General features: G+C 47.5%; 1 protein-coding gene across 2 annotated transcripts in view; it reads right to left on the bottom strand.

Moving 5' to 3' along the window:
* Window positions 1-18,242, bottom strand: part of ELL (elongation factor for RNA polymerase II) — a 56,867-nt gene that overhangs the window by 13,787 nt on the left and 24,838 nt on the right. For both annotated transcript variants that reach the window (XM_032711706.1, XM_032711707.1), the window contains exons 2-6: window positions 13,603-13,650; window positions 8,302-8,423; window positions 7,817-7,980; window positions 4,603-4,856; window positions 1,356-1,480 (exon numbers count right to left, since the gene is read on the bottom strand). In XM_032711706.1, the coding sequence (XP_032567597.1) occupies window positions 1,356-1,480; window positions 4,603-4,856; window positions 7,817-7,980; window positions 8,302-8,423; window positions 13,603-13,650 (713 nt within the window). The remainder of the gene's footprint in view (window positions 1-1,355; window positions 1,481-4,602; window positions 4,857-7,816; window positions 7,981-8,301; window positions 8,424-13,602; window positions 13,651-18,242) is intronic.

The following is an 18,242-nucleotide window of genomic DNA, read 5'->3' as shown; positions in this document are numbered from 1 at the left end:
CACCCGCGGGAGGACGGAAAACACAAAACAGGAGGAAGAACGCAAGGAGCAGGGTTAGTTACAGCTCCAACATTTGCAGATGTTCCAATTATTGCAGCTGCTGAACCGTCCAGTGGCCACTGGCCCTGAAAACCAGGAGGACACGGAACAATTGGTTGGCTCCAGGCAACGCCGGCGACGTAAATCCAACGTCTGCCGCCGCCTGTGCCCTTTTCGTGGCTGTTTTTCTCCTGTCTTCAAACCCTACATGTTTTTTCCATTTTGGAGCTTCATTACCTGCATGGGCTGAGCGGGGCTTTGTTTGTACAGTTGAATACATCCTTTCCAAGGTCTATTTTTAGACCTCCTCCTCCTAACTGAACGCCACGATTCGAGAGAAAAAGAAAGCGGCAAACGTTGCTTTCTACGGGGAGAAACTCGCTTGGTTTTTTGGAAAGCCATAAAGATTGCATGGCAGTTATAGCTCTCCTTTTAATTATAATTTAACATCAAGGCCACTTAAAGGAGTTTGATTTTACTTCAGCACACCAAAAGCACTCGGAGTGCAACTTTCTGTTGTTGGTTTAGCAAAGTCCCATCTCCAAGTCCATTGTGCTTTTAAATCATGGGAGCTGCTCGAACAGGGCACGCTCTGCTCCATCTCAACCAAAAGTGCAATGAAATAAGGCACAAGTAAAAGCTCTGTCTGCATTGCAAAGGCACTGAAAACCCAGAGAGGGAAATATAAACACTCAGGGAGGAATTCTCCTGGAGAAACCTGGGAGATTTGGGCTCTTTCCCTGCTGCCCTTCCAAGCTTGGAAGGAAAAATATCTGTAGAGGAAAAATATCTTTAGCAACCAAGGATCTTGAGGGTGTTAAGGGCTGTTTTCAGGGAGGAACAGGGGAACAGGTATCCCCTGGACACAGAGGATCAGCAGCAGGACACCCAGAACATGTTTTAGGGGATTTATCCCTATGGAAACCACCTCTGCTTTTCCATGCATCCCTCACTCCAGTCAGATCTGAACCTCAGGGATGTGGCTGTGTGGTAACATCTTCTTGCCTTTAAACACGTGCAAGGAGATGTGGGAAGAGGGAAGGAGACTTTCAGTGGAGAGTTGAGCTGGACACATTTAATCCACTGGAACTTCCCTCTGCCAGCTCTGCTCCCTATCCAGGTTTTCCTCAAGCTTTCAGCAGAATGGTTTAAAGGCAACCCAGGACCACCTGAAGAGTGGATCCACTTGGATATTCAAGTTTAGTCAACTCCTCCATCTGCCTGATGTTCAAACGAGTCAAACACTCAACTTTCAGTCCTCGGTTACCCTGGTTTCCAAGCTCCAGGTGAAATTAGGGAGAACATGGGATAATTACCTAACCAGGATCCTCTTCAGCAACTGCTGATCTCCTTCTGAGTAGCCAGGCCAGTCCTTCTGCACTTCTTTGTACACACAATCCTTCAGTGTGAAAGTGCTGTCCTTGGCACTCAAATTTGCCACCTGAAATGGAGGTAATCCGTAAAAACATCATTAGGGTTTAATTTTCCCACTTATTTTAACAAACAAGAGTTAAGACAAAGGCAAATTCTGAGCAGATTTAGCAGTTAGCAGTGCCAGAGAACAAGGACTTCAATATTTCACTTCCTAATCATTAAGATTATTTAATCAAACTGTGCCTTTCCTTCTGCCTTGTCACTGCAATAATTCATAACGAGTTCCTAAAGCACATCCAGTTTAGTGGGGAAATAAGTCATATCTAAAAAGATTATTCAGCTTGGGTAGCCTGGACCAGCACAACAGCAGTTTATGGGAACACCTGGAAACAAACCCTAATGGGAACAGGCAGTTCTCTTATCACACCTGTGCCACAGCCAAAACAGGGCAGTTTATGGCTGAGAGAGGAACTCTCGTGGCAATAATTTAGTTAACAATTGCCAGGAGATATTTCCTCGCTGAATGAGCCAGGGAAAGAGGTGACAGAGAGCTGCTTTCTCAGGGAGCAGAGAGGAGAATGCAGATCCACTGGACTGCACAGAGAACTTTTCCAAGGGTACTTCAGGGCAAGAGCAGAACCTGTGATCTGCAGCCTGGGCACCGCGGGGAGCTCAGCACGCGCTGCCTGACATTTTATCCAGTTCCACCCCGTGGAGTTTCCCCCACAAAACCCTGCCTGGGTAGGAAACACTGCTGGAACAGGCAGGGTTAGGATTAGGATGGAAACAACTGGTTCAGAGTTATCCCACTCGGATCAGTCTTTCCACAGCTCGACTGAAAATTCAACTTCTTGCTGCTGCTGGTTGCGAAAAATCCAGTGTTGGAACAAGGCAAAGAGCCCAAATCAGGCTTCAACTGATAGTGAACCTCTCTCAGGTGATTCACAGAGTCATGGAGTGGTTTGGGTGGGAAAGGAACTTAAAGCTCATCTCATTCCATGGGCAGGGACACCTTTCACTGGCCCAGGTTGCTCCAACCTGCTCTTGGACACTCCCAGGGATGGGGCAGCCACAGCTTCTCTGGGAAAACCTGTGCTTGCAGAGCACTGCAAGTTTAAGAAGAAAATAAAGCCTTAAATGTGTGTTTGAGGAGGGACACAGAGGCCCAGGTGCCAAAGGCTCTGCCACAGCCAGGCTGACCCACTGGCCAAGCCAGCAGTTGCATCCCAAAATTCCCTGCCTGAGCCCCTGAGCTTGAGGGACTGTTACACCTCTGAAACTGGGAGATGTTTTTACTCAGTCCATGGAGACACTGTGCATCTGCTCTGGGATTACTCTTCTCCAAGGCTCCCTCCATTCAGGAGATGGCTGTGCTTAGGGATTCCTATTATCCACACAGCAGTAAAATGCCTCAAAAACAAGAGAAGGAGTGGAAAGTCTCAAATGAACTGAAGATGCTGCTGATTCCTCTGCTTTTGCTTCAGGGAGGCTACGACCAAATATTAAAAAAACATTAAAAATCCAGGCAGTTCAAAGCAAAAAAATGCTGCACAAGTAACACAGCGAACTCTCCTGATAAGAGAAAAATAGAAAGCCCAGTTATCAGTTTACACGACCAACACTTTGTTTTTCCTTTCAAGTTCCTGTCAGCTTTCCAAAATCCTGAGCCAAAATACAAGAAGAATTTGAGCCGTGTTTTTACACCGAGGTGTCCCTGTAAACACACCCAAGAGACAAAAGCAAAGCCAGGGCTCCTTTTTCAAGCAGTCTCCCGGAATTTCTCCCGGTTCTCCCGGCCTGTTTCTGGAGCCCGGGAAGAACAATTTGGGATTTTCCTTCTCTCCGCGGAGCCTGAGAGCTGCTGCTACCTCCTTGTTTTGCTCTTGTGTGGGGACTCTGGAAGCTCCACCCCGGGGCCCTCCCAAAAATAGAAACCTTGCAAAACGAGGCAAAAAGGCCGTCAGGAACACGGAGTCCTGCGAGAGATGCAAGAGGCCCAACGAAACCCACACCTCGACGGATTTAGACGTGTGGAGCTTTAACACAGCCTGTAATTTTTAGCTTATCTTGTGTCTGCTGGTGGATGGGAGGGGAGCCCTGGGAGGGCTGAGAGGGATTAACTTTTACGAGCAACACACTGTTTCCAGCCAAATCAGCATTTAAGGCCGAGCCGGGGCCCCCGCGGCCGCATGCGCCGCTTCCCCGCCGGGGCTTCGGGGGAGCATCGGGTCCAGAGGGATCCTCAGGAAGAGAGTTTCTAGTCTGAAAACCTATTTATAGCAACTCAAAAGGTGCTCCAAAGAGTCCCAGCGCTGCTAGGAAAAAAAAAAAATTAAGGGTTCCAGGATTAAGGTCTTAAAGGAAGGAGCGAGTTGTGCCAGCTGGAAACTGCCCGGGTTTAATGGGACCTGCCCTGTGCCCTGGGGGCAAACTGAGTCCTGTCTCAGGGTTTTTTCAGCTCTGGAAAGGAGTAGAATGAAAAAAAAACCCAAACAAACATCAGAATATTTTCCAGGATATATTCCAATACAGAAGAGGGCAGCTGCAGCACTTAAATAAATAGCCATGATGTGTTTTAGAAAGCAATAAAGGGATTTACTGCAAGGCCTAAAATGGCACCTTCAACCTGACTCCCAAGTGTTAGGAACTGATTCAGCCTGGAGACAGCTTTCACACTTGACATACAAATAATGTGCTTGGCAAGGAGCTGCATGATCTTCACACCTAACCAGTGGCACTTCCAAGCAGGAAAGGCTCAGAGCAATACAACAAAAAAAAAAAAAAAAGGAGAAGGGACATCTTTTCCTTCACATAGAAAAAAACCCCATGTACCAACACACAGCGTTGCTCCTTTACGTCCACGAGGATAAAAATACAGACATTGACAGGTTATAACAAATCAAGGAAGTTTGTAGATCCTCTGTCAGACAATCCTCCCCGTGACCAAGCAGAAGTGTTCCTCTGACAGGACTGATCTGGTGAGCCAAAATCATCCAGCTTGGCTGCAAACCCCCCTAACCCTGCTATCTCTGCAACAGCACCCTGAGCTGGGAACTGTGTCACCCACGGCCTTTAGAGACACACTGAGCTGCAGTTTGGAGATAACAGGTTAAGACTGACACGGGAGGGGTTCTGAGAAGACATTTCCCTTTACCTAAAAATCATTGCCTCCGTCCAAAGAGTACAAACCTGTTGCAGAAGGTTATCCAGCAAATCCTTGTCCTGCTGAGAAAGTCCATCCTTCTGCAATCTGAGAATAAGTTCAGGTTTCTTATAAGGCTTTAGTGCCAGTAAGTGCACAACCCTATCTTTGAAGGGTCTCTGAGAAATGGCACTATTGCCTCTCTTTATTGCACTGGCAAGGTTGACTGGCGTTGGGCGCTTCCTGGAGGGAACAGCATCGGAAGCTCCTGGTGCAGGTTTACGCACCTGAACCTTTTTGCCTAAAATGAGATGAGAATAGTGAACTGCAGCAGTCACCTTGCAAAAGGCCAGTGGGCTGTCAACACAGTTCAGCAGGCCCCCTGAAGTGCCACAAGATGACAAGGAAGGACAAAACACAACCAGCACAACCCCCTCTGCTCCGACACGGAACGAGCATCCCAGGAGTTTTATGGTTCATGACAAGCTCGTAACAAGTAAACAGCAACACCAAGCTCTGGAAACCTGAGTATTATTGGCCACCAGCTCACATAAAGCTCCCTTTGTTTGCCAGCTTTTCATTTATCCCAAGTGCACGTATCCCCACGGTTAATCTAACTATTTCCCCCCCCCCCCTCCTCCCCCATGAGAAGAAAATTCTGCATTATTATGTAGAAGAGTGGAAATACGGGAGTGGAAAGACCAGAACTGGTCAACGAGCGGCTCCCCGCTGCTGAGCTCAGCAAAAACGCTCCTCCAGCAGATGTTTCTGCTTTTAGAACAATAGGAACTTTATGGGGCTGGGTCCACCTCCCTTCCCCCTCCAAACACGGCCCCATGAATGGGGCTGACACTGGGCCATCAGCCTATTCATCAGGGTGCTGTCTGTGCTCATAGAATAACCCCTTCTGCCCTGGGCTAAGAGCTGCTTCAACCCCTCCAGTTGGGTTTTCAGAGAACTGAGAATGTAAAGCTGCCTCCAAAGTGCACCTTGGCTTCCTCAGTGTTGTTCCTGGATGCCGACAGCACGATCCAAGAGCTCGTTTTCCCCCATTCCCACCGACGAACAGACCCTCACAGCAGCCCCAAATCAAAGAACTGGGCTCTCCTGAACACAGCAGGTCCCACAGTCAGGTTCCTGCTACCAAACCAAGCAAAATCTGGGAAGAAAACAGGCAGGTTCCAAGGTCTGAAGGCCGTGGAGGCACAACCAATAATCCCCTGGGCTGGAGGGAAAGTGACCTTCTCCAGGACAAACAACACCCAGCGTTTCCTGCGAGTGTCTCTCTCTCTTGGAGGTTTATTCCAGGATGGCACTTCTCCACTGCTAGGAAGCCACGTTCCCAACTGAGTCATCTCAAGATACTGGGGATTGTCTGCACTGTTTGTTTGGCTGAGCTCGGGTTGCGTAACCCAGGCCCCGTTTCCTGGCTTTTTTTAATCACACACCACCACGGGGTTGCTCTGAGCAAACCAACCTCTTGTCAGGGCTGAGCTAAGGTGAGAGGGGCAGAACAGCAACGATTCCTGTGTTAGAACATCCCCCAAAATCCAGAGGTCAACTGGGTTTTTTTTTTGTTTCCAGCAACTGGGACGAGAGAAGATTCGTCAGCTTTCTAGAGCTCCCTTAACTGTTCTGCCAGGTCACGAACAGTAAAAACACACATTGGGAGGTTTCCACTTGAGGCTGCAGCCAAAATGTGCAGTGATAGGAAAAGAAAAAAAAAAAAAGAATAAAAAACAACTGAGTTAAGCCAGAACACAAAGGATCTTAAAATATTTATGCAGGTGCATGGATATGGATGCACACGCACATTTAGTGTGGATGTTAAGCACACACATCCCCTGCAGCTTTACCTGCAGGCATCTATTTACACATGGATTTATCCAAGTGCCAGTTCACATCTGTGAGTTCTTGCTGCTCTCTCCAATTTCAACATTTCCTATAAATTTTTCCACATCTGAGCCTGCCTGGAAGGACTCCACTGCCGCTGAAGTGCTGAGCTCCGTGTTCTCATGGAAATGTGAGAGCCAGTGCTGTGCCTCCAACCCGGCCTGCCGGGAATGGGAATCAGCTGATGGTGCTGGCACACCGGGAATGTGCGTATCCCACACCAGGACTGTCCTTTCCAGGCTCTTCCTTCTTGGACCAGTGCTCCCCCCCCTTCCTGCCTTCAACGCTGACATCTTATCTAGGAGCGGCCACTGCTTTTACACAGCTCCATTTTCAGGGCAGTGAAAAGGTTTTAGCAGGGGTATTTTTAAATCAAAGAAGTTCTGCTCCGTCTCCCCGGGAAGCAATTTGCTTTTGAGAAGCTTCTCCCTCACGAGCCTTAACTTCATGCACTTACTGTAATGTTCTCAAAGAGGAGCTAAACAAAATAATCTTCTAGTCTACAGGAAATCAATGCATTTCCTTCCTGATTATTATCTCGTTTCTCAGCCTTTGAGCACTCTGCCAGTGAGTCAGGGTCAGTTCTACATTTTGCAACTTCACCCTTCTCATCCCAGATCCTCTGAGCAGAGACTGGCTACAGATCACATGGGCTGCAGGAAAAACAGCTGCCCCAGAAAGAAAAAAAATAACCAAACTCTGCTTTCTGCTTCGTGTTTGTGCCCTAAGTTTGTGACCTGAGGTTAAGCAGCCTAAAAGCTGGGTCTCTGCAGGCTCCTTGTGATATTGGCCACGGTTTTACTTCCTCTCCTAAGGTTTTCCTCCTGCTGTCACAGTGAGATGATCTGTGGTCTCTCTGCTCATTAACACGACCCATGGCACGTTCTGCTCTGGAGTGGGCACACACACCAGCTGTGTGGCACGTTTTAGCTGAGCTGGCCATGGGCACAGACACTGTGATGGGTCAGCAGGGTGCTCCCAGCGTGACAGACGTGACCTGCAGCCAGCCAGGGATGTCACTGCACACACACGGCCCCGACAGCACCACGGTGGTTTGGCTTGGAAGGGACCTTAAAGATCATCCAGTTCCACCCCCTGCCACGGGCAGGGACACCTTCCACTAAGACCAGGTTGCTCTGAGTCCCATCCAAGTGGCCTGGGACACTTCCAGGGACAGGGAAGCCACAGCTGCTCTGGGCAGAGCCCTGAGGCGATGATGGAACCGTGAAGGCGACACAACACAAGGAGAGCAACACCCTAAACCAGACACCCCTAAGGAACCACCAGAGACTGCCATGGGCAAGCAAACAACATCAGCAGTGGCTCCAGAACCTGGAGAAGAGCCCCCAGAATGGAGAGGGGGCTTACCTACGTATCTCCCCCCGGGTTTGATGACGATGGCGCTCCGGCTGCGCGTCTCCTCCTCGGCCTGTGCCATGCTCTGCCTCGCCTTCTGGTAGGAATCATCAGTAGCACACACGGTGATTTTGTCCTGTATGCTCCCAAGGCAATCCAGGTGGATATTGCCATTGCTGAGAAAAAAACCAAACAAACCATGGAAAAGGTCCTCCCAACACTGCAAATGACACCGGGGGACAACGGGGGTTGTGCCAGTTAAATATTAGTGGGGGACGCAGAGGAGCTGAGAGGGAACTCAAATGCTTCCAAAGCTCAGGGAGCTCAGGAGAGAACTCAGATGCTTCCTAAAACCACACTCAGACAGACGAGAAAGACTCTAAAAACGAAGAGCACCTATTGAGCTTTGCCCAGGTTTGTCAGGGAAAAGATGCCACGGAAGGTAGGTTAAAAAAAAAAGGTGGTGTGTTTTTTTTTTTTTTGGAGGTACCACTCACCTGGACACATACTGCTGGATGCAGTCAAAGCTCCCCTGGGGGCTGTCCTTGCCAATATTTGAAAGGTAAAACGTGAAGGTCCTCACTTCCGTCGGTCGGTCGGGCCTCGGGATCGCGATGTGCTGTTCGGGAGAGGGGAACCATCGGTCACCCGGGTGCCCCAGGCTGGCACAGAACCCTGTTCTCCTGCAGCCACGGTGCTTTTAGGCGTTTTGCCACCCACTGCAGGTAAAGCACCTGGATTTCTGCACAGGAGGGCAAGAGGCTACGAGGAGAATTCGAGTTGTCCCACTGCGTGTGGACACACAGAGGGAAAGGGCAGCCACAGACAGCACAGAGATGCGAGTAGGGGACTTGCTGCCTCTCAAACAGAGCCCACAATAACCTTGCTCTAGGAATCTGACCCAATTCTATTGATTCAGGCTCAAAACAGACTGTTTATATTCAATTTAGAACACTCAGGGCTTGTTTCTTTCGAATTAGTGAGCCAGCACTAAACATAGCACCAGCCAGGTCACTAGGTAGCACCCTTCTTCTTTTTTAAGATATTATAATTCCATAACAAGATTTCATGGCTCACAGTAGAGTGTGACGCTGCTGCTAAATTAAATATTTAATCAAGCATTAACTGTGCTCCTCAGACAACTCCACAGCCAGCCCTGCATTGTTTTTTCCTTCTTCCCCCTCACCCCGAGCCATTCATTTTTCAAAAGGGAAACTCTCTCTCCCCTCTGCATTTGGAGACCCAACGTAAATGTCAACCTCTGAGCTCTACTATCACATCAATATTTGATAATTAAGATGGCTCCCAGAAAAACCAGACAGAAGGAACATCAGTTGCAACCTATTTTGGGCTGCACTCAACCGCACGGGTTTATATTTACCCGGATTGCCACATAAATGCAGAAAATACACACTCCCAGCAAAACCATCCCCCTCTGACTGCGCTCAGGAAGGACTGCTGCCGGGACAGGGGGGGGTTTTGGGTGGTTTCCTTTTGACCTCAGATGTCTCCAGCAGCCTGGAAAAGCGACCCAGAGCATCTGTGCCCCTCTGCTAAACCACAGGGATGTTCTCGGGCTGAGCCCCCGCAGCGTCTCCCTGCCCTCAAACAGAGCTCCCTTCTTCCAAAGGCAAGCCCAGGAACCTGGGGTTGAGCCTTGTTTTATACAGAGGGATGAGTTATCCCCGGGGATCCGGGGCTAAAAATACCTGGGAGCAGATTTGGGGGGGATGTGGGTGCTGCTGGGCCCTCCCTGAGGAGCCCCGTTATCTCCCCTGCCAAACGTGCAGCACCAGCCTGGAGCCCTTTTAATCTGGCCCTGCACCCTCTGCCCCCACCCAGGGCAGGGGGAATAAAATTCCCTTCTGCTTTACAAGAACAGAGTCCTGGAACCAGCAGATTGGGGGTATTTTTGCAGATTAATTCGGTGGGAACGGGGAGAAAAGGTGAATTCGAGGGGGTCGTTCCCCTTCCGGAGCTGTTGGTTGGGGGGATCCAGTCGTGCTGCAAACAATTTGAGCTTGTAAAAGAAAAGCTTCCCTTCCCTGTGAGAGGGGAATATTTGCACAGAAAATTCCCACCATCAGGACCTCATCATTCCAACTGCTAAAATCTCACAACCCCTGGCTTTAAAAATCCCACTGCACGCAAAAGTTAACGGGATTCCCCAGAGGAAGCAAAATAGGAAAGCAACCAAACCATATATTCACACACCACAGAACTTTCTCCTCGCTCCTGATTTACCATTGGGGGAAAAAAAAAAAACATCTCCAGGAGCCCCAATTTGGGCATTTTTGTAGAGTTTTTGCAGCTTTTTCCGAGGATGGAAAAGGAGGCAGGAGGCAGAGTCACTCCAGTACTGAAAAGTGGAGTGTACGAAACCCGGGGCCGTTATCTAGGAATTATTTTTAGCTGAAAACAGAAGGTTTCTCAAGCCACCAAATCAGCATGGGGACTGCTTTGAGGGAGCCCTAATTTTGGTGCTGAGCGCTGCACCAGTAACCAGAGACACTTAAAAATAGCTCGGTACAGATGTGACTTCTGTTTCCCCTCTTTCAAGTAACATTCAATCTGGGCAGGGCTTGCTCTGAATGGAGATTTTTCACCTCCCTCTGTTAACACCAGCACAGCTTCAGGCCCAGAAATTGGGAGAAACGTTGTATTTTCCCATCACAAAGCAATGGGATTTTTTCCCCCCCAACAGTCATGTTAAAAAGCTCCACAACACACGTGTTTTGGGCACCTGAAAGGGTTTTTTTTTTTACCCCTCTCTCAGTTCAGTTCCTTCCCTTCTCTCCCCACCGAGCACCTGCAAATTTCACCCAAGCTGAGCTCTGATTCTGAGTGTCTTTTTGGCCAAAATAGAAGCTTTTTCAGCCTTTCCTTGTCCAGTTGTGCATAACTATCACTGCTTGTAACGCTTGGGGTACTCAGGCTCTGAAATTCTAATTTATGTGCACGTTGAAACAAGCAAGAAATGGGCATAAAACCTTACAAAACCATCCAAAATAACTCACTTTGTGATGAAAAACTAACAACCAGGTGCTGTTCTTAAGGCATATCCACAGTCCCATTTTAGCAGCTCAAAGCAGAGCAACGCTCTGCTCGTTACAAGCTGGTTACTAGGACTGAAATTGTGATTATTCCACGGAATATTGCCCTGCCAAAGCCATTAACAAGAGCAGCACTCCTGTAGAGAAATACATCCCAGCTTTTTATAAACTCCTGAGAGATTCCATCCAGACCAGGGCCCGTGCAGGAGGTTTTTGTGCCTTGCCACTGGAACAGCTGTTTTATTTTGGGCTAGAACCCAAATCCTCCTTTTCTAAAACACCTTCCTGACCTGGTCTTTTATTCCCAACAATTCCCTCCCCTGGTTAATTAGTGTATCGAACATGAAAGTTGCTTTTGTGTCTACTAGCAACTGAAAATATCCCTGACACTGGAATAGGTGAAAAGACACGGACACAGTAATTTAAATAAAGGCTTCTGGAGAATTAAAGAAGAAGCACATTCCTATATATATATAAAATATATATATATATATAAAAAACATTCTTATTTTATGTCCTGCCTCCCCTAATCATCAAGTAAAGCTTTCCCTTCTTGTGAGGGGGATATTTGCACAGAAAATTCCCACTATTAAAACCTCATAATTACTAAAAATCTCACCCCACTGCTCTGAAATCCCACGTACAAAAGGGAGCCACGTTTTTTTTCTGGGAAGCAAAACAGGAAGGCAACAAATGGGGGAATTAAGGAACAGTGGAGGAAACCAATTTAAAAAATAAGCAGCTAAACAAAATCTGTTTTAATGTCATCATCTGGACTTTTTGAGAGCCTGTGAAATTCCTGGAATTCTCTCTGGAGTCCAGTTGATGGAGGATCCCTCGAAAGCATTTCAAGCCTCAGCTCCTTAAAGCAGGAGAATCCTGAGAGTCCTACCCTTAAAAGCAGATGGTTCCCCAGCTGCCAGCTCCTTGTCATACCCAGGAAAAATAATCCTGAAGGGACAAAGAGCTCTTTCTCTCTCTGCTCCCATGGAGCTGGATCCCTTCAAAGCTCTACCTTTGGCCTTTAACTCGTCAGGGCAATTAATTAACGAGCTGAGGTCAGCCCTGGGTGCCACATCCTCCCTCCCACCCCCTTTTTCCAGGGGCTCACACAGGTAACTGGCAGCTCTCCCACCCCCCCCCCCCAAAAAAAATCCTCTCTGGAAGTTAATATTGATTTTTGTGAGGACCACGTAGTCTGAAAATATTCCACGTGATTTGGAAATACTACATGTAATTTGACAATATTCCACATAATTTGAAAATACTATATGTAATTTGAAAATATTCCACATAATTTGAAAATACTACATGTAATTTGAAAATATTCCACGTGATTTGAAAATACTACATGTAATTTGAAAATATTCCACGTAATTTGAAAGTATTCTGAATTACAACAAGAAACCACAGCCCTTTCAAACAGTGGTTTTTTTGTTAAGCCCTGTCCACCTCTGATCCACGTGGAACCCAAAGAGCCTCAGGGCAGGGGAGTGTTTTAAAGCTGTTCTCCCCTTCCTTTTGCTACTTCTCAAGTTAAAAATATATCAAGGGGAGGCATTTCCAAAACTTAAGCAGCTTTACAGGAAAAGTCAGGGGCAGATCCTCACAATGTGCTCTCCAAAGGGAAAGCATTCCCAGCTTTTTATTCTTTAGGATGTGCAAAACTGTTTTTCTTCTAATAAAGACAAATCCACATGTCCTTAAAAAAATTTTCCCCCCACTCACTTTTGATTTTGATCTCAACTTTCAGGGAAGTTTAATTCCAAACAAAGTAAAAAAAAAAAAACAAAACAAAACCAACAACAACAAACCTGGAAATTGCTCCTTTCTGTATTTCCCAGCACAAGGAGCTCTGTATTTTACTTCTGAACTTACAATAACAATCATGTCTTTCCTGCTGTATTTTCTGTGTGCTGTTAGTGAGAATAATGTCACAAAGTAGTATGTGGGCAAGGCCAACGTGCTGGATTTAGTGTCTGCTTAATTCAAGCAACTTTCTGAAAGTTTTAACGTGCCAGTGGCATAAAAATAAAAACGAGAAGCTGCTCACAGCTGAGTTCAGATTCTTGGGGGGAAAAAAAATATTTAAAAATTAAAATCTCCCTTCTTTATGCAAAGACTAAAGCTGAACGCAGAGAGAGGGGTTTTTTAATAAATAAAAGGTATTTAAATGACATTTTTCAAGCTCACTGAAGAGCTGCATGGCTTTACCAGCAACACCACCACGTAAATCTCAACCTTGTCAGCAACTGGCACCAGGAGAGTTTCCAGGGGCTATAAATACCCTGGAGTTCAGGCATTGGAGCAGAAGTTGGAGAAATAAAACCCCTAAACAGAAAATAACTGCTGGTACTCACAGGAATTGCACAGGTATGTTAAACAAAGCTTCAAAAACTCGGACTTTTTGCTGCTGGAAATAAGTGGGACCCCACAAAGTCCTGCACTGACTCTACCAGGTGTTGTTCCCTTGGGATACAGGTGAGGTTTCCCTGGATTGCTGTGCTCTTTTCCTTGTCCTACCCATCAGCACATCCTCCTAAAGCTGGATTTCACCTTCTAAAGGTGGATTTCAGGTGGGTTTAGCAAGGTAAGGAAACAAAGGGGGGGGAAAAAAGCTTTCCTTGGACCTCTCAACCTCTCCCTTTCAGCAATCAGAGCATCATCATTCCTTGAGCTGGAACAGCACAAATTCCTGCCATCAGCTGTGGAACTTCCCAAGGCAATCCAGGTATACAAACTTACCCCTTGGCTCCCTTGAAACTGGATGACTGGTTTTGACGTCACAGCATCCTAAAAAAAAAAAAAAAAAACCAAACAAATGAATAAACCAAAAATTACCTCAGAGAAATGTAAAAGCTCCAACATTCACCACCAAAAACCAGCTCAGCTTGATTTTTTCCACCTGTATTTTTTTTTTTTTTTTTTTTTACTTTATATCATTTTTAAAGACAACAGGTTCAGGGAAATACAGAGAATTCCGAGCAAGAAAAGGCAAAAACTCCCGAGATAAGAGATTTATACCTAGAAAAGGGATAAAACTAAGGTGACCTTTTGGTGCAGGAGAACAGCTCAGAGGTGACACTTTGTTCCTCCCTACACCACATTTCGGGCACAGAACAGCTCAGCTGAGTCTCTCTCTGGTGTTTATATAAGTTTTGAGTTAAAAAATGGACACTTGAAGGGAAAATTTATTACAGATCTCGGCCCGAGGAGAGGCAAAGCAAATTTTTTCCAAGAGAAAGCTTGGAAAAGCAAACTGTTGTTACGTTGCCTGTTTCAACAATCAGCCTCTTCCTCCAGATTCGTTTGCTTACATTTAAAAAGTCATATTCCTGTGAGCTCTAAGACCCCCTCAAATCTGCTCCAAACTGCCCAATTTCAGCCCTTTTGCTTCGCTGTGATTTTAGAACTCACGAAGGCTTTTGAGTTCCAACCCTCACCTGAGGTTTTAACTCCAGGGAAAGAAAGAACAGACCCAGTTCAAGCCAGGCTAAGCTTTGTTTTCTTCCAATTTCAGCAGAATTGGGGCCGTGCAGGTTTTATGTCCTAAATGCCACCCAACATTCCAAGACAAGAGGTTGTGCTCCAGCGGGCTCCCAGCTGTGAAGCCCTTTTCCCAAAGGGATAAAAGAACTTACAAAGAGGTCCAAGGATCATTTAGGAGTGAAAATGTTGCCATATACACACGGGAGACACAAAATAATCCCCAGGAAGAGCTTTAGGATCCCAAGTTCAAAGGGGGTGTGTTGGATTGTTGTGTCCCAGCGCTCACATGGATTTCCAAGGGATTGATTCTCAAGGGATCAACTCCCAAGGGATCAACTCCCAAGGGATCAACTCCCAAGGGATCAACTCCCAAGGGATCACAGAAGCAGACATTTAGACTTAAGCAGCAAAAGAGTTAAACAGCTCAAAACCCCTGAAGTTTATCATCGTCTCTCACAAAACCTTTCCAGGCGTTTTCAGCCCAGAAGTGAGGAATCTCAGCCAGGATACGCTGATATCAACACGAAAAGGGATCAATTCACCAGGAAAAAAAAAATATCCTTTGAGCCCAGATGGATAAACCCAGCCCAAGACAGAGTCTGAGCCTTCCCAGAGCCCATCCAACCCCGTTGAGCAGATGTGCCTCACACCCGGGACATTTACGACGCCGAGCGAAGCTCGGAGCCGACAGCGCCGGAGAACGAGTTTTTATAGACCCGAAACAACCTTTATAAAGCAACAATAAACAACATCTTGCTCTTGGTCCAGAGATCAGTGGATTCCTCGAGTGCCACGACACTGCATTCCACAGCAGGCTGTTCATGGCCAGCCTGGCCAGCTCTGCAGTGTGGCCAGAAAACTCCAGGAGGAACAGAGAACTCCAGCAAAAGAGGCATTTGAAACACGAAAAAAATCTGGGTGTTTTTAAGAAAGCAACAACCTCCCATGTGGTTCTCTGGTGCAGCAAATTATAGATTTGGTGAAGTTTTCTGCTGGTCCTTCTGGGAAGTGAAGTGGAACAGAAAGGTGGTGAGAAGCAGGGAAGTGGGAGGGAGGAGGCAGGAACGAAAGTCCTGCTGCTCAAATCAGGACAAGTTTTAATTGTGGAACTTATAAATTCCCCAACCTGCAAATGAACCGGGTTTGAAGTTCGGTGATGTCAAGCTTGGAGTGTTGATGCAAGTTAAATGGCAAAGTTGAGATGTGTTTCCCAAGATTCAGCATTTTGAGGCTCCCCAGCTGTCCTGTCTGTGAGATGCAGGAATATCGGTGTTGGAACTCCCTGCCACGCTCCACACAAGGGATCCCATGGAAGAGATGGATACTGGAAAGACATTGCTCCATTCCAGCTTCCCTTTTTAGGCAGGGAAGGGAATCATAGAATCATGGAATCAGTTGGGTTGGAAGGGACCTCTGATATCATCAAGTCCAACCCTTGATCCAACCCCGCTGTGGTTCCCAGCCCATGGCACTGATGCCACATCCAGTCTCATCCTAAAAACCTCCAGGGATGGAGAATCCACCCCTTCCCTGGGCAGCCCATTCCAATGGCTGAGCACCCTCTCTGCAAAGAAATTCTTTCTAATCTCCAACCTAAACCTCCCCTGGCACAGCTTCAGACTGAGCCCTCTTGTCTTGCTGATGGTTGCCTGGGAAAGAGACCAACCTCCCCCTGGCTCCCCCCTCCTGTCAGGGAGTTGCAGAGAGTGAGGAGGTCTCCCCTGAGCCTCCTCTTCTCCAGGCTGAACAGCCCCAGCTCCCTCAGCCTCTCCTCACAGCACTTGTGCTCCAGTCCCTTCCCCAGCCTCGTTGCTCTCCTCTGGACCTGCTCCAGCCCCTCAATGTCCTTCCTGAGCTGAGGGGCCAGAACTGGACACAGCACTCCAGGTGTCTTGGCTTCTCAGCAACACCATCCCTGTACCTACACGGGCATCACTTCCCTGGTGTCCAATTCCTTGGCCACAGGTCGTCTGAAAACGCTCGTGGAAGAAGAGGACACGTGTACACCCTAAACTAATTAAGGATATGAACCCAAGTGCTTTTATTAGATGAAATTAAATCCCTGCGTGGACACCTTCATCCAGAGCACAAGCAAACAGAGGAATTAAGTTAAACCAAATTAAAACCGTATTTGGATTTACACCTTCATTTGGATTAACCTTCTTGGATGTTCTTGTGTGGAGGAACCCCAGTTTTAATGAGTTTTTGCTGCCACTTCCAAAATCCCTGTGTCATCTCCTGAAGAGTCACCAAAGAGTCACCTGATTCTTCTTCCTTGGTGATGCCATGAGTGAACTTCCTGCCTTGCAGTTCCTAGAAATGTCATTCCATCCACCTTTGGCGGGAACAGTGTCCTTCCCTCTTGTCTTTCCAAGGAAAACGAGTCATCTCCTGAGCCCTGGGGTGGGACCACAGCACTGCTGTGGGTACAGCTCTGCCCTTCCCAGAGCACACCAGCTCCCAGGACGCAGTAAATCCTGGGTAAATCAAGGATGCTGGTGAGACCTCACCCTCGTGGAGGGAAAACAAGCCACAACTGCCCGAGCAACGGGGCCACTGCACAACCTCCCCCCTGGGATTCCTGCTCTATCCCCCCCCCCTGAGACCTGCAGGGACTGGGAGCTGGTGAGAGACAAAACTCCAAGCAAGGAAAGCACAGTTCAGGTCCCTTTCCAGCAGCCACCTGCCAGCTCAGCAGCTTTTCTGCTGTGCCAGGTACCAGATGTTCCAACCCCACAGCACTGGAGGGCTGCAGGTGGGAAGCAGCACAATTCCTGGGATGCGTGTGAGGAGGGAACAGGCCGAGAGTGATTGAAGCCCCTTTAAACACCCCTCAGAGGCAGGAATTCCACCCCTGCTCCCCCCTATTGTTCCAGCCAAAGGCTTCCTGAAGCAGGGCTGGAAGGTTGGCACAGCATTCCCGGGGCTCTGCTGGTTGCCAGGTCCCACAAGGAGCTGCCTCGAGTTTCCTCCCCGGTTACCGGAACGGCAAAGGAGCTGCTGGAAGAAACCAAAGTCCTTCCTGCAGCTCAACTCGCTGGTGCCCCAAAGCTCTGCAGGAACAGCTTCCAGAGGAACATCCAAACCACAGCTTCCCCCAGATCTACCCAAACTGGAATTACCAGCCCTGCCTGACTGGAAAGCAGACCCTCAAAAAGGGGTCTGAGCAGACCCCGGTGTTCTAATCCGTAAGATTTCACTTATTTCCTATCCAGAAAGAGCATTTCCACACTTCCATGCCCAGTTCCCTGCCTCCCACAGCTCCTGCTGGATTCTCTGGGAAAGGTGGAGAAATAAAGCAGCAAGTTTTCCAACACCAGAGCTCTGCTCTGGGATGCCAACACAAACCAAGCCCCAACAGACCCAAGCGCTTTTTGTCAGACACGCCATAAGATTATTTCCAAAATCATGAGATTCAACCAAAAAAACCCCACAACTCATCCCCAGAGCTCCCACAAGATATTTGGCTTTTATTATCATGGTTTTATGCTCGTCCTCTGGTTTCCCTGGGACAGAGGGGAGTCAGCAAACCTTTCTAGAGACTCTGAAAGCTCTCAGAGGTGGTGGCAACACACAAGAGAGCTCCTCACACTTTTAAATACTCCACATCTGGCACGTGGAAGCTGAGGAAAGAGTAGGAGGAACAAGAGAGTGTCAATAAAACACAGAAGAATTGAATTAAAAGTTAATAAAACACTCTATTAGGGATGATTTCCTACACAGGACACTGGAAATCCTCAGGTCAAGTAACCAGCTGGAAACCTTCCCATTTCTTCAGGGAAATACAGATAATTAAAGAAGATGTTGTTTTGGGAAGTTCTGTCATGTATTTACTGGAATTCATACTGGAGGCAGCGTTCTATGGAAAATATTTGCCTAAACTTAGTATTGGTGTG

This window comes from Chiroxiphia lanceolata, chromosome 27 (genome assembly GCF_009829145.1).
Source record: "Chiroxiphia lanceolata isolate bChiLan1 chromosome 27, bChiLan1.pri, whole genome shotgun sequence".
Taxonomy (NCBI): domain Eukaryota; kingdom Metazoa; phylum Chordata; class Aves; order Passeriformes; family Pipridae; genus Chiroxiphia; species Chiroxiphia lanceolata.
Note: the sequence above shows the minus strand (reverse complement) of the source record. Positions and strands in the feature narration are given on the sequence as shown.